General features: G+C 54.8%; 6 protein-coding genes across 6 annotated transcripts; 2 read left to right on the top strand and 4 right to left on the bottom strand.

Annotated features, from left to right (window-relative positions):
- Positions 1-1,319: 1,319 nt before the first annotated feature.
- On the bottom strand, positions 1,320-3,321 carry CCMA1212_000099 (uncharacterized protein; the record flags this gene model as incomplete). Its single annotated transcript, XM_073697584.1, has 4 exons — positions 1,320-2,149; positions 2,212-2,593; positions 2,660-3,012; positions 3,291-3,321. 4 exons carry the CDS (start codon positions 3,319-3,321, stop codon positions 1,320-1,322), a joined length of 1,596 nt encoding a protein of 531 aa, XP_073563161.1.
- A 640-nt stretch (positions 3,322-3,961) lies between these two features.
- Positions 3,962-4,369, top strand: CCMA1212_000098 (uncharacterized protein; the record flags this gene model as incomplete). Its single annotated transcript, XM_073697583.1, has 1 exon — positions 3,962-4,369. The coding sequence occupies one exon, from the start codon at positions 3,962-3,964 to the stop codon at positions 4,367-4,369; it is 408 nt and encodes a 135-aa protein (XP_073563162.1).
- Positions 3,968-4,402, bottom strand: CCMA1212_000097 (uncharacterized protein; the record flags this gene model as incomplete). The annotated part of the gene is made up of 1 exon (XM_073697582.1): positions 3,968-4,402. The coding sequence occupies one exon, from the start codon at positions 4,400-4,402 to the stop codon at positions 3,968-3,970; it is 435 nt and encodes a 144-aa protein (XP_073563153.1).
- A 98-nt stretch (positions 4,403-4,500) lies between these two features.
- CCMA1212_000096 (Tubulin-specific chaperone C) lies at positions 4,501-5,802 on the bottom strand (the record flags this gene model as incomplete). Its single annotated transcript, XM_073697581.1, has 4 exons — positions 4,501-4,704; positions 4,770-5,444; positions 5,514-5,674; positions 5,754-5,802. The coding sequence occupies 4 exons, from the start codon at positions 5,800-5,802 to the stop codon at positions 4,501-4,503; spliced, it is 1,089 nt and encodes a 362-aa protein (XP_073563154.1).
- Positions 5,803-7,418: 1,616 nt separating this feature from the next.
- Positions 7,419-9,542, bottom strand: CCMA1212_000095 (uncharacterized protein; the record flags this gene model as incomplete). Its single annotated transcript, XM_073697580.1, has 4 exons — positions 7,419-8,378; positions 8,441-8,568; positions 8,874-9,211; positions 9,235-9,542. Coding segments are annotated over 4 exons (1,734 nt in total), but the record flags the coding sequence as incomplete, so codon positions are not given.
- Positions 9,543-12,887: 3,345 nt separating this feature from the next.
- Positions 12,888-14,694, top strand: CCMA1212_000094 (Oxysterol-binding protein; the record flags this gene model as incomplete). The annotated part of the gene is made up of 4 exons (XM_073697579.1): positions 12,888-12,985; positions 13,223-13,469; positions 13,579-14,271; positions 14,338-14,694. The coding sequence occupies 4 exons, from the start codon at positions 12,888-12,890 to the stop codon at positions 14,692-14,694; spliced, it is 1,395 nt and encodes a 464-aa protein (XP_073563156.1).
- Positions 14,695-14,911: the final 217 nt, after the last annotated feature.

Below are 14,911 nucleotides of genomic sequence, written 5' to 3'. Positions count from 1 at the left end.
GAGCTAGCGATGCAGTTCGTTGAGATCGGAGGGCGGCCGTCCAGATCTCAGACATGTCGCGGCTCGCGGAATTAGTCGAGTGGCAGAGACACGAGACTCGCGTCCTCACGCTCGGAAACGTCCCAGGAACTGCCCCGATTCGTCAAAAGTACAACTCGGCAGTCCTGGTCAGAAAGGGGAAAGCTGTGCCGTGAGATGGAGCCGGGCTATTTGCGATATTTGCAATATTTGCAATATCAGAAAGTCGATGGAGTTGATGAGCAAAAGAAAAGGAGGTCAAGCTTCTTGATTTGCATTTTGGCATTTGCTCCGCTGCCAGTTTGCCACCGGTCCATTTGCCACCTTCTCTGAACAGGCATGGCAGGACCCTTATTGGTCTTCTCCCGGCGATCGTCGATTCGCCGCCTCTCGCCGCCGGGGTTAGTGGTGCAGACAGATCTGAGACGCTGGCGGTAATCGCGAAATCCCGAGAAAAGCTCAAGTGGACCGCTTTGACAGAACTCTGCTCGCATCGTCAAAAGACACGGGGCATTTCTGTCTCCTCTTCCCTCCGCCCCCCCCCCNNNCCCCCCCCTATGCCCACGCTATACCGCCCACCCACACACCATTGGAAAGCTGCTGCAGGACGGGCCAGCTTATCCAACCTCAGGCATGATCATCTAGTACCTGGGCAGCATTCTGTCTCCACAAGGGGGGAAGCTATTCCCATCATGTTTCTTCGACGCCCAAAAGCCTCGTTTTCCCGCTCCCCGAAAGATGACTGGAGGGAAAGCTCCCGGAGGAGAACCACAGGCGGAACAGCTAAGGTACATAGAGCTGCAGCAAAGCTCTTTTCCAGGGTTTCAGTCCAATGCCACATGGACGGATGCTAGCAGTCACATGCTCGGCGAGTTGTAGGGCTGAAATGCATGGCACCAGGAACAGAAAGCCCAACTACCTTACAGTACATGCCTAATCACCTTGCCACACTCACGCGCAGCGCGTGACGCGGGCCGCTGTAAAGTACCTTATCAGCGTGCTATACAGCAATAGGTACTGGCACTGGGCAACTTGACTGCTCTCCTACGGCACTGCAACAACTTGGAACTCGATCGTGACATTCTCATTTCATGCTTCCCTGTTTCTATCCTAATATATGAAGCTTGCCCACCCTATTCTATACGTATCCTCTGTTCAAATCATGCTCCTCCTTTCAACCATGCGCTCCTCTTTTCAATCATGCCCGCGTAGTCTCTGTGTCTGTCAAGTCTTCTTGCTGTAGTCGTCTTCTCGTCGCTTCATCCGCCTCGTGTCATCATCATAAAAGTAGCTCCTTGTTTCTACTCCTCAGCACCCCTCTTGAGGTTCTTTTCAAGGAGCGACTCGCCCGTCATATCCTCAGGCTGGGGCAGCCCCATGGCAGCCAGAATGGTAGGGGCGACATCGCCCAGGACACCACCCTGCTTCTTGAGGCTCCAGCCTTCGGGGGCATTGGCCATGATGAAGGGCACCTTGTTGGTGGTGTGGCTGGTCTTGGGCTTTCCGTCGGGGAACTTCATCTCCTCCGCGTTGCCGTGATCGGCAGTGATGAAGAGGATGTAGCCCTCCTTCTTGCAGGCTTCCAGAATCTTTCCGATGGCCTTGTCGGTGGCGGCACAGCCGACGATGGCGGCCTCGTAGACACCAGTGTGGCCCACCATGTCCGGGGGAGCAAAGTTGTTCATGACAAAGGGGAACCTCTGCTCCCCCAGGCGCTTGACAACCTGGTCGGCAACCCCATCCGCAGACATCTCGGGAGCCTGGTCGTAGGTCGCGACCGACTTGTTGGAAGGCACAAGGTCCTGGTCCTGGTCACGGGTTTCGAGAGGGAAGACCTTCTCGACACCGCCGTTGAAGAAGAAGGTGACGTGAGCGTACTTTTCCGTCTCGGCGATGTGGACCTGCTCCACGCCCTGCTTTCCGAGCCACTCGGCCAGGACGTTGTCCATCTTCTGGGGCTCAAAGGCGACGTCAAAGGGGTAATCAGTCTTGTATCGGGTCATGGTCACGAGCTTGTTGATCTTAGGGTAGGGGAAGTCGGGCAGGACAGATCGATCAACATCACCGAGCAGCTGGGTGATTTGTCGCGCGCGATCGGATCGGTAGTTGAAGAAGAAGACGGTGTCGTCGTCTGATTCTCAAGTGTCAGCCCCTCCACTTCGTTCGAAAAGCAAGGTATCCAAACAAACTCACCCTTGATACGGCCCTCGTCACCACCGACGATGATGGGGGTGAGAAACTCATCCCTGTTACCATTGTCATCCTGCTCATATCGTGCCTTGACGGTAGCGACGGGATCCTCGCTGGCCTCGCCCTCGCCCAGAACAAGGCCCTTGAGAGCGACCTCGATGCGCTCCCAACGCTTGTCACGGTCCATGGCGTAGTATCGGCCAACAACGGTGGCAATCTGGCCAAGGCCGAGCTCCTTGATGAAGTCGACCAGCTCCTGCATGTAACCCGCACCGGACTTGGGGTCGGTATCACGACCGTCGCCGAAGAAGTGGATGAAGACCTTGGGGACCTTGTACTTCTTGGCGGCCTTGAGGAGGGCGTACAGGTGCTCCTGCTTCGAGTGCTGTACAGCGTGTTAGTATACTTTCCATGACATCCACCGGGTGCTCAAAGCGTTGGGCCAACTTACAACACCGCCGTGGGAAACCAGGCCGCAGAGGTGCAGGCGTCCGTTGCCGTTCGCCGCGCCCTCAAAGGTCTTCTTGATCGTCTCGTTGGAGTCGAACTCGCCCTTCTTGATCGTCTGGTCGATGCGGACGACGTCCTGCCAGACGACGCGACCGGCGCCGATGTTCAAGTGGCCGACCTCGGAGTTGCCCATCAGGCCCTCGGGCAGTCCCACCGCCAGCGACGAGGCCTCGAGCTCGGTGAAGCCCGTCTCGCTCTTGGAGAGCTCGTCCATGACGGGGGTCTCGGCGGCCGCAATGGCGTCGCCATCCTTGGGGCTCTCTTCGGACGGGATGCCCCAGCCATCAATGACGACTGTGGGAGCGCAACAGCACAAGAGTTAGCCACCCAAGCTCAAGGTAGACCAGGACGAAGCAGCAGGCAAGTATGGAGTCTGTGCGACCGGGCGACGAGCCAATGCGAACTGCTGCAAGCGCCGAGTTGACGCGCCGCACGCTCGGACGCAGAATTGGCTGAGAGGAAGCAGAGCCAGAGCCAGAGACATGGCTGGGCAATGGCTTATGCTGAGGTCGAGGTCGTCGAAGAAGATGTAGAAGAGGGGAGAGACGGAGGAGGAGATGGAGGAGACGTACTGAGGCAGGCCTTTTGCTCTGTCTTGGACATGGTGAGAGCGGGATCAACTGGGATACAGGCTCAATGGGCAGATTTGGCGGGACGAGAAGAAGTTGCAGAGAAGATGAGGCTGCTGAGGTGCGTGATTTGAGGGGGAGAGGATGAAGTCAATCTTTTTGGCACGGCAGAACCTGAAAAACATCCCACCTGGACTAGAGACTTCCACTCCAATCGGATGGTGGGGTTGATGTTGATAGGCTGCGAACCGCTATCGATGTCATTGATCGCTCACTCACCTACTAATCACCAACTTCTGCAGCGATAACAAGCAACAGCTAAGGTACAGTAAGCTAAGCTACTGTCCAGCACGGTTACGCTAAAACGAGCCTCCGTGCATCGGCCCGTTTTGCTCCCTGGCCGCTTCTCTCAGGCCTGTGCTTTTGCTGTGCTTTGCTTGGTTGTGCCTTGCGCGCGACTCTCCTCCGTCAAACCGCTTTCAGACCAGGGAAAAGCCTCGCTGAGCCAATCAACCAGGGCACGCCGTTCCCAGCCTCGCCAGCCATCCTCGCTCGACTTGGCACCTCTCCGACACTCCTTCTGCCGTGGTAGTAACACCCCCTCGCAAACCTTCGATCCAGTCACCAAAATCGTCGTTCATTCGATTTGTTTGTCCACCACCACCACCACCACCATGGCTTCAGAACTGCCGGCGCTCGCCCTCCCTCCTACTCTGTCCCCAGACGACCTCGACGCTCTGTCCGAGCTGTCTATTGTCCTCGCAAAGGTCCGCGCCGGTCTCCAGTCCTCGTCTGGCATCACGACAGGAGCTACGCCCGGTGGGCCAAGCAGCAGCGGCCAGCAGCTCTCCTTCAAGGACGTGCCCGGTGCTACGGACAAGCTCAAGCACAAGCTGCAGCACGCCAGAGCCCAGGTGCGCGCGTTGCCAGATATGGATCGCTCTGTTGAAGAGCAAATGACGGAAATTAAGGAACTTGAGACACGCATCCAGTTGCAGCGGGCCTTGCTTGAGAAGCTTCGCGAGAACGGAGTACAATTTAGCAAAGATGCGTACGCTGGCGGTGACAAGATGGAGCTGTGAACAAGTTCTCTTGAACTCAGCGTCGTGAATCATATCGCGATATACTTGATTCGAGCTGCTAGCTATTCGCAATGCCTAACTACGCCAGGGCTCGACGATGCAATAGCCCGCTTCCACTTTTTACAAGAGCTTTACTTTGGCGGGATCCCAACCTTGGCCAGTACTTTCTCAACACCGATGCCTGGTTGGCCCGGCACAATTTTTGTCCACACTTCCTCGGAGAGCCGCTGGGCCTCGGAAAGGGTAGTCCAATTCGGACTCTGGCTCGTCTTCAGCCACTTGAAATCATCAACTTGATCCCACTGGTTCTCGATCGATTTGTCGGCCTCCGTCAGCTACATTGAGTCAGCACGGTGCAATCGCTCGAGAGGAACAAGGTCGGCCGATAACAATTACGTACATAACACTCGGGCAGAGGAGCAAAGCGCATGCCCGAGCAGTCTTCGATAATGGGGTGGCTGGCGCAGTGCAAGTAGATGTCGACGTTCTTGCAGTTGTGGATTCGAACCTGCCGCGCTACAACGACGAGAATGCTGTTGGTCACGTCGTTGATATGGATGGGCCCGTTCACTCTGCCTGCCACAATAAGACACCTGTCGATATCCTTCAGTATGAGACCTGGGAATGGTGCGCCCTGGGCCGTGGGTATTGACAGGTCAATGACACAGTTTTTGAGATTCCGTAAACAGCCCGCTGCGGTGGCTCGCGATGCCGAAGATGGAAGAATAATATGAAGGCCGTCGTGGTCTGAGATGTCGATACTTTGCGCGGCAGAAAAGCTGGGTTTTCGGACGGACGAGAAATCCGGCTTGGCTAGCTCTTCGTTGTAGTTCTTGCCCACGGATCGCAGATCGCCCACGATATCCCGGTTCTCCTCCGCCATGCTCCTCGCTGCACCTGGAGCAGTCGTTGGACTACGCGGTCGTCGAGATAAACTGCCCGGGTTCAAGCGCGGATCATTTTCCGGCGCGCCCATGTCGACGTGGTCTGTTGCAGTGCGCCTAAACTGGAATCTCGTCTTTGGTGCAAACTTGGCAAGAGTCTCGTTAAGCTTATCTTGTAGGCCTTTGATTGCCTATAGCACGAACCGCGATCGGGTCAGTCTGGCTTCACTCACGACAAGAGCTATTCAAGGATGACAGACATCTGAATACTGGCGTCGGTCGTATGCGGGCGTGAACTCGGCGGCATCGGCAACTTCATTCTGGAGCTTGCTGATGCCAGCGAGGATGTTGTCTGTGGCATCTTGACGCTCACCGCCGATGGAAGATAGCTGTGTTAACTGAGCAATTTGATCCTGGAGGGCTGCGGAAGCAGAATAGAAGACCCGTCAGCAATTGTGTGATGGTGACCAAAGTGCATTGTGTGAGCAAGAGCAGCGCACCTTCGACGCTGTCACGAAAGTGACGATAGAACTTTTCCTTTGGGTCCATGACTGAAGCAATCGTAGCGTCGATCCGATGGTTCCCAAGCCCTGCAATCGGATGCCGTGATTAGATGACGAGAAAAAAGAAGCTAGAGGATGTCTGGTAGCAAAGAAGAGAGAAGAAGAGGGGGAGGGGAGAAAAGTGAACAAGAAGATTAAGGATATTTATATTCTTGGTTCCGGCTGGTGCTGCCTGAACAAAAGCTCTCAAGGCAGCTGCGAATTGAGAATCACCTGTGTCTCTGTACGCCAAGGCGCAAGGTCGTCAAGAGAAAGCGGGAAGGTTCCAGTAGTCAGGTGGTCCTTTTGTCTTTTGCAACGCAAACACGCGATCGGAGGGCAGTGAGCGAGCTCCGGCCGTTTCAGCGTTCAATTACACGGAGCTTGTAACTTGGCAGGCAAGAAGGGGGGAAAGCGCAGCAAAAAGTTATCAGATGACACTCTGTTTGGCGAATGACGCTACTGTGTATGAAGCTGAGAATTGAAATTCGGGAAATGCAGAAGGAGAAGGGAAAGAAGTAACAAGGAAAAAAAGGAGAGAAAAAGGAGGCAAGAAGCCGAGGGGGGAACTTGCTGCGGAGGTTTGAGTAGGACCCTGGAAAAGTATGTCGATGGAATCGAGACTTGACGTGCCGCTGCAGCAGGAGGAGCGTCATGCGAAGGGACTGGAAAGATCGAGTGCAGGCAGGGATCGTGAGGAGGGGTTCATGTTGCTTACCTACAAGTACGGAGCACGGACTACATACTGGAGAGCTCATGAGGGGCCAATAAAGAGCTCTCTGTTCAGGGGCTCTAATGCCGGCTTTTAGTGGGAAGCTACCTTGGGTGGTAGGGATGGCAGAACAGACGTCATTTGCGGCTGAGGCTGGAGACCGGGCACGACAATCTCGGAGCTCATGTTGGGGAGGTTAGTTTGATGTGTCGGTGGAATATGCGTGGCATGTGTTACTGTGTGACAGCATGTTCCACTGATTTACGGAGAAAGATGAGGTATGATATATTTCATGCAATTGTAGATCACGAGGATGATAGGAAACGTTGCTGTGATTGCGAGGTGCGTGCAGTTTATTCGACTTGCACCGGGTATCCGAAGGAAGAACCGAGACCTATTATACTACCGAAGCAATGAAACAACTTGACCACGCCCTCCTCTATTAGCCTGTTTTTTTGGGTTCATGCCATATCGACCAAAGCATCAAGGCTCCGTAACGCCCAACAAAAAGACCGCCAAAAATCAATAACAGCTAAGATAGAACCCAGATGGAAGAGCCAACAAGGAGAGTAGGAAGTGAATAGGAGAGGAAAAGAGAAAGCATCCCAAGGAGTGAAGAGAAGAAGACAGAGAGAAAGAGAGAAAATAACGGGATAGATCTATCTTCCCATGACACATCCATCAAGTGTAAAAATAGAGAGTGATCTTGAGACGCAAATGCCTTATGTACTCTTCGTTTCCCTAAGTAGTGGAAATATGTATAGACCGGAACCAGATAGAGCCGAACACAGGTTCAATGCAGAAATTGAAGGATGAATCCGATGGATGAGATATTGCTTGTCATGCATGCTGCTATGCAATTGACACAAAGGAGATGCTTTGTTGCGTTCTTGCGCCGTCGTACTCGCGAATCAGTCCCACGGCAGAGGATCCCAATCACCCTTGCAGGTCTTGCAGGTCTGATTCCAAGCAGGGTTGCAAGCGCACGTCGTATGGACCTGCGACAGAGTGTGCAACTGCGCCGGGTTGAGATAGATGAGATCGTCCGGAGTAATCGGTGACTCGGACGAGTACTTGTCCGTCTCAGTGGTTGGTGAGAAGTCGAGATCGCCCAGGATCTCGGCTGACGGGGTGTTAAAGCCTGAATCCACGGACTGGGGATACAGGTCCATGTACTGTGGTGGCGGAGAAGTATGAATCATTCCGGTCATCTGCGTCGTCTCGGGAGTGCATCCCTCGGGGCTTCCCTCAGGAGTCCGTCCCATGGCCAAAGGAGGAATTCCTTGCGGGGGTGAAGTCGGTGCGATGTGAGCAGCTCGGTCCATCCAGGGAGACTGCACCGGTAGACTAGGGGTCCGTTCCACCATGTGGGATGTAGATATCATGGGCAACGAAAAATGCCTCTGCACGTCAGGAGAGGAAATCATTTCGGACCTCTGCGCCGGCGAATGTTGCAGCGCAGGCTGTGGCTGGAACCACTGGTTGCTCATGGTCTGGGTATTCATGGTCTGGGCCTGTTGCTCGTACTTGGGAAAGGAGCGCGCAAACAGCATGTTGATGGCACTCTGCCGCCACTCCTGGTCGGACGACGCTATCAGCTCGCACACCCGTTTGCCTGGATCGGGCTGCGGACCGCCCGCCGTAGAGGGGACGCCCAAGACCTTGCGGCGGTGCAGCTCGGGCTCCTCCTCTTCGTACATCTCCTCGTTTTCGACAATCTCGCGAGTAATCCGGAGTGCTTTCCCCGTCCGCTTCTTGTGTATCTCACTGGCGTCCAAGGCGGACTTGAGTCGCGCATCCAGGTCTCGATCTCTCCGGCGCGAAGCAGCGATGAATGCTCGCTCTCTGTTCTCGTCATGCGATCGCCCCGACTTTGACTGGTTAGCACGCCACTTGTGGCACTGAGACGGGCAGTAGGTAGAGTGAAAAGTACCTGGCGATTGTCCTTCTGCGGCCGCTCCTGCTTCATCCCAGACTCTGTCTTCTTGGTCATTTTCGTTTGACGTCTTCTTAGGGCACTGTCGTTGAGGGTGTTCGACCAGGTGATGTGCAGCTCAGAGACTGCGAAGAGACGGCAATGATTATTGAATTAACAACTAATACAATGGATAGTAGTGTAAGGAAAGGTAAGGTAGATAAATAAGGTGAGGCAATAGACAAGCTTCGTGCCAGAGATGGAAATATGAGCTGTTGGTGGTACGAGCAAGGAAAGCTGGTGGGCTCCTGCGTGATGCGATGTGTTGCTCTTGGCCAGAGAGGAGTGCCGCAAACAGACGAAAACGGAAAGCGCAGCCAGTCAGCCGCTGTGATTGTTTCTCAAACGGGAAATAGAGTCAGGTATGAACAAGCTCGAGCCCGGTATCAACAAGGTGACGTATAGTGTGCAGGAATTAAATAATTCATCCAGCAAAGGAAGATGAAGCAGATGCGCTGGGGTGGACGAGGCATAGCTCTGAGCTTATATCTATTCCTCCCCTCCGGGCCGCGAGCCAGAAGGTTCCCAGGCCCATCCTGAAGCGAAAAAACGCATGGCCGGGCTAGTGCTTCCACCTCGATCTGTAACTTTTGAATCCATCGGATTCTGGACGGGAGATCGCGATCTCGATGCGGAGAGACAGCCAGCCTGCTAGTGCTAGGGGGCGCGGCCATGTACCTCCCAGGTAGCCTGCCGTGGCGCAGGCCGTGAATCGAGCAGTTGCCGGTGCTGAGATGGGTTCACGGAGGCACGAGAGCAGTGGCTTGAGCATTTCCTGTTTGTGCTCCTCGAGAGGTCGGCTGAGAAATATTGGATTCCAAAATGTCCTTGCAAGTACCTGCCGCCCGTCTCTCTGTGCCTTGTGTAGCCGCCCCCTCAGGCTGATGCTGCTGTTCGTTCTCGGCCATCTCGCCTTGATTTGATTTTCGTGTGAGACAGAGGCCCAGACGTACCAACCTCGAGCTTGTATGTGTCGCTTCTCCCTGCTTCTGCGCGCTTCCGCCCCCTTGCGAGTGCCCACAGCAGCGGCATCTCTTGTTTTTTTCAGCCCTCGGATGCCTTCTGATTGTGATATCGCACCTATCCACCGATGATCAAGCAAGAGATAACAGCAAGCCACTACAGTACGTGCAGGGCAGGATAACAGGCACAACGGAGCTTCTGCTCCGCCCCCGTCGCAGCTGGGCCACACAGCGGCGGTACTTGGGGGTACAAGCACGGCTTAACAGCTGGCGCAGGGATCTGCGCTCCAAGAATTGCAGGATTTGGCAGACCTCCCCCTGCCAGCCATCCGCGCGCTAGTCCCAATGGGAGCGCTCCGCATGACTGTCCACTTGCGTCAGAACACAAGGCCAGACGACGTGCCGGCTGGATGCAGCCCTCTGGCGACAGCCTCGACGGAAGCTCTCTTTTCCAGAAGCCACCTCCCGAGGAACTGGGTCGTCAGTTATGTCACGCAGCAGCGCTCGGTCAAGGAGGCTTTCGGGGCAGTCCCTTTCGGAAGACGTGGCGAGCCGCCCGTGATTGGCCCGGGGCAATAGACGACCCTCGACCGGAGATCCAAACCCCCGAAGATGCGCGCTTCAGCACTCTTTGTTTGGCCATCGACGCTACCAGATGGGAGGGCTTAAGCCATTGTTGCGGCCTGAGCCTAGGGATCGACCACCAAACATCTTCGCCGGACAAGTCCATACCTTACCTGGTAGTGGTGGTGCTTGCCCGCGGCTGTTCTTAGTCGCGAGCCGTGCCTTGCCTCTCGATGCACGCAATGCCAGCATACATACCTTACCTACCCACATGCAGATACTAGATGGGAGCAAGCCTCCCGACCAACGTTGCTAGCTGTACCCCTATACCCCATACTCGGTAGGTATGACACAATCCTCATCGATCTTCTCCAGCATAGCAGACGGCACCTTCTTACCAATCTTGACTCCAGTATCTCGGCATCTCATACTCCATAGGTAAGTATGACATAATTCCGGTCAATCTCTTCAGACAAACATGCACCGGCATTCACAAGGCCCATTGCCCTGCGGAAACCAACCATCTACACGGCAGATCATCCTTGGCAGTGTCTTGTGAGCTCATTCATACCTCAGGTGGAAGTGCGGTAACGACGTTCACCGGAGGAGCTTCCTCAAACAAGACAACGCTCCTTTCTCTGCTCCTATTTCGAAGTCTACGGAGTCCTTCTACACTTATTGCTACTTCGCCTAACTGTGATGTTCTGTCATCATCATTAAGTCGATTGTATTATCAGGTGTTTCTGTTCTTGCTGCTGTTGACACATTTGGCTCATTGGCTGGCACAGTTCGCCTTCGACACACACTCGTCTCATTCGGTCAGTGGCTTTGGGAGGATGAATGAAACGGCCAACATTCACAGCACGTGGTGGCTTCACCTTTTTGTGTTTTCGATGTTTCTTCGATGTTTCTACGATATGTACACGTTCCCTCCTCCTGGTGGCGCCTCGCGTGAATGACGTCTCGGTGTGTTCTCTTCAGCTGAAGCCACCAACAGGGTACACGGGCCGTATAGGAGACCTATTTTGTCGCAATCGAGGTCGAGCCATTCCGTAAGCTCCGTGAATCACAAAGTGGTGCATCGGAGCATCGGAGAACGCAACACGATAGTCTTTGATGAATACTCCGTAATCGGTTGTGGGATATTCCACTTTGCAAAAGCATACCTAGGTAGAAAGGGGAAGAGAAGAGCCCCGCCCTTCTGTAGACGCCACCACCGATGAGAATTCGCGAAGCATTTCCTGCGAGAGAGACGCCATCGTGAATGCCTTATTCCCGTAGGCAGGTACCCTTTAGCTGCTGCTATCTAAGACACGAGTATTCATCTGGGGGTTCAAGTGTGCCTGGACAGCTGACCAACCGCGGGGAGACCTTCCTCCTCTCCCCCCCGGTCCTCTTTGGGGCCCTGACAGTAATAGGAAGCTCAGGGCATTACCAGATGACATTGAATGAAGGTTGGGGGTGCTTTGTCCGGTTATGACCTCACGCGCCAAGACTGGGCCGAACGGGATGGGCTCTCCACTTCTTTCTAGCTGATCAGATGAAGTGGTATCACAGCTTTGACGATCAGCAGCCCGTTTTCCGAGGAACAGAGCACAAAGATGCATCTGATGCCCACTCACAGAGTACATCGGGCAGCTACTGTACCGGTAGTGGCATAATTCCCACGACATCCTGATATAAATCCAGTTGCAGAATCGCACCGCATCACATCAACTCATGCAAAAACGTGTCACTCAACATGGGGCTCGGCGTTCTACATGGTACACCCGCAGTACAGTAGCACCCCGACATGCGTGTTGTAATGCCTGCCCAGAGAAAGGACAGAAGGTATTGGAAGCCTCCTACAGGATAGACGCGCCTGTAAGAGGTTCTCCTCCACCCCATTGCGTGCCTCATGCACGCTTATCAGACCCAAGGGGAACTGTCTTAAACATTTGCAGAAGCGAGCAGTGGCATGCATGTGGCCCAGGTAGAGCGCTTGGGACACGCACGAGGTCGAGCTTTGCGGCTTGACCTCTCCATGCGGCGTGTCTGCAGTGCCATCGTCAGCCAGAGGGTTGCCCATGTGGGCTGATGATTGGTCCGTCGCCACCTTCCGATGCAGGGCCTACGAGTGGTTGTGACCTTGTTACTAGCCAGCCGTCTTTGGTTCCGAGCCAGATGCCGGGAAGTCGCTGGTTTGGGGGGGTTAAAACAAAGAGAAAAAAAGATAAGCAGTCGTAACAAGGACAGGAAGGCGGATGGAATTGCTGACCTATCGTCTCCGGCAGCTTCTGATCCTCTACTGAGGTCCCAGGCAGAAACGACACCGCGAAGCGTCCATCTCTCAACCGCTTGAAATCGTCAATACCTTGCCTGGGCTGGTACTTATCGTTATCGCCTCGATGAGCACCGCGTCCAATCGCGAGATTCAGTCCGGCACGGAGCGCATCGCGGCTTGGCGCTCAAGCGGTTGCGGGCTATTTAGTGGTTGCCGCTGCCCTGGGAGATCCCTGTCCCTGGCGCTGAGCCAGTAAAGCAGCCCCCTGTGGTCCCTCCACGTCCCCCTCCATGGTGCCCCCTGTCCCCTCTTTGCGCCCCTCTGAGACCGCCATACCACGAACGGCTCCAGACTTTTTCCTCGTGCTGGCCGGGGCCTGCGTGGCTTTGCAAAGGCCATTTCCACCCTCTTCTCACCTGTTTTGCTCCGGGCCGGCAAGAGGCATCAATCAACTCTTCTGCATCGCGCCTCTCCGGACTCAACCGTTACCCTCCTCTCCGTTTGCGACTTCTGCGTCTTCTCGCTCACCAGGCAGAGGCGGCGCATATCGATTAGCCCAGGCCCCTCTTGTGCAGCGGTTTCTTCCAGAAGCCCACGCCTTGGCTGTCTTACTACCATGTCGTCATCACCGCCATCACCACCAGCGGTTGCGACGCCCGAGGAGGGCCACAACGAGGGCTCCAAGCTGCGGACCTTTCTGGGCATCCTGAGGAAGTATGAGAGACCCCTTCAGGCACATCCATTTTGATGCAATTTGCACGCTCGATGGCCGCGTCGTGGCCCTGCGATGCCAGAGGCGAAATCGGCGGTAAAGGCCTTGGTGGGGCATTCGAGCCTCGACGGAGAGACATCGCTTTCGAGGGAGCACCTCTGACGAGCCGTGCAAATTGGATCTGCCGGTTGCGGACAGTCAACTTGAATAGCGACAGCATGCTTACGACGGCTTTTCAGATTCGTTGGGGTCACCGACCTTGCCTCTGTTCGATTCTCCCTCCCTTCCCAGCTCCTCGAGCCGACACCGAATCTCGAATACTGGACCTACCTCGATGCACCCAACGCTTTCGTCGCCATCGGCACCTCCGACGAGCCTCTCGATCGAATGCTTGAAGTAATTCGCTTCTGGCTTACAAAAGATCTCAAATATGCAAAGGGAAAGCCCTGCAAGCCGTACAACTCGTGTCTCGGCGAATTCTTTAGAGTGAGCATGGTCCCACTATCCCGTGCCAGACACTTGTGCCGGATCTGCGATCGGTCCTGTGGGGGGGTGTACTGCACATACATGTCGCTAACGCTTGTGCTTGCTGCAGTGCAACTGGGAGACGGAAGATAATGCTCCCAGGATAAATACTGTCGACCTTCAGACCCCCGGCTCGAGCTCGAGCTCCATCAAGGGAGCGGCCGCCAACCTGAAGGCGGCTGCCAAGAGCGAGAACAGCTCTTCCTCGGTGTCCCTGACCGTTCCCCAACATGGCACGCCTTCGAACGAGGCGGGCAAGCTCCTCCGAATCTCATACCTTACTGAGCAGACATCACATCACCCCCCGGTCAGCGCCTTCTATGTCACCTGTCCGGAAAAGGGCATCACCGCCAGAGGCTTCGACCAGATCACTGCCAAGTTCACCGGCACATCTGTCAAGGTGCTCCCTGGCGAGCACAACATGGGCATCTTCATCACCCTTGAGAAGAGGGACAACGAGACCTATCAGCTGACACATCCCGCCGCGCATCTCGGCGGCCTCTTCCGCGGAACTTTGAGCGTATCGGTGAGCGAGATGGCCTATATCAAATGCCCTGATACCAAGATCAAGGCCATCCTTCACTACGTCGAAGAGGGATGGTTGGGCCGGACAACCAACAAGATAGATGGTGTCATTTTCAAGTACGACCCCGAGAACGACAACAAGACTCGAGTTCAGGATGTCCCGGACGAGGATGTCCTGGCCAGGCTGAGTGGTCCCTGGAAGGAGAGGGTTGTCTTCTCGCTGGGCCCTAGACCCATGGTATGTCTTCTCCCCCACAATCCTTGCTGCTACATACGGAAACGGCTGACTTCTTTTTGCCATCAGAAATCCGTCCCTCCCGAAGAACAGCATGTTATTATTGATATTCTCCCTTTGAACGTTGCTCCCAAGGTTCTGCCCCCGAAGGAGAGTATGCTTCCGCACGAGTCACTTCGCCTGTGGGGTGGCGTCACCGATGCCATTCTCTCCAAGCAATTCTCCAAGGCAACCGAACTCAAGGTGGCCCTAGAGGAGGCTCAGCGTGAAAAAGCTCGGAAGCGAGAGCAAAACAACGAGACGTGGAAGCCCGTCTTCTTCGAACACAGCGTCGGCAACGGCGGCAAGCCCGGCCTCACTGACAAGGGAAAGCAGGTCCTAGAGCGTGCCCAAAAGGGCGACTGGAGCCTCGAGGGCGTTCTGTAGAGACATAAGAAGGATGCAGAAAGAGAAGGCGAGAATTTGGAAAGGCTACTACCAATGTCGGACGGAATGAGGAAATCTGGGTTGATCATCATATATACATATACCACGCGGATTGCATTGGCCTAAACACATAGATTGTGTTCGCAACACACACTAGATATATTCTTTTTTTTTCAGATCACCTACGGGACAGAGTTTGCTTTCCGTTCTTTCAATT

This window comes from Trichoderma ghanense (genome assembly GCF_004382785.1).
Source record: "Trichoderma ghanense strain CCMA-1212 chromosome Unknown scaffold_0, whole genome shotgun sequence".
NCBI lineage: Eukaryota > Fungi > Ascomycota > Sordariomycetes > Hypocreales > Hypocreaceae > Trichoderma > Trichoderma ghanense.
This window is presented reverse-complemented; position numbering and strand designations above follow the sequence as displayed.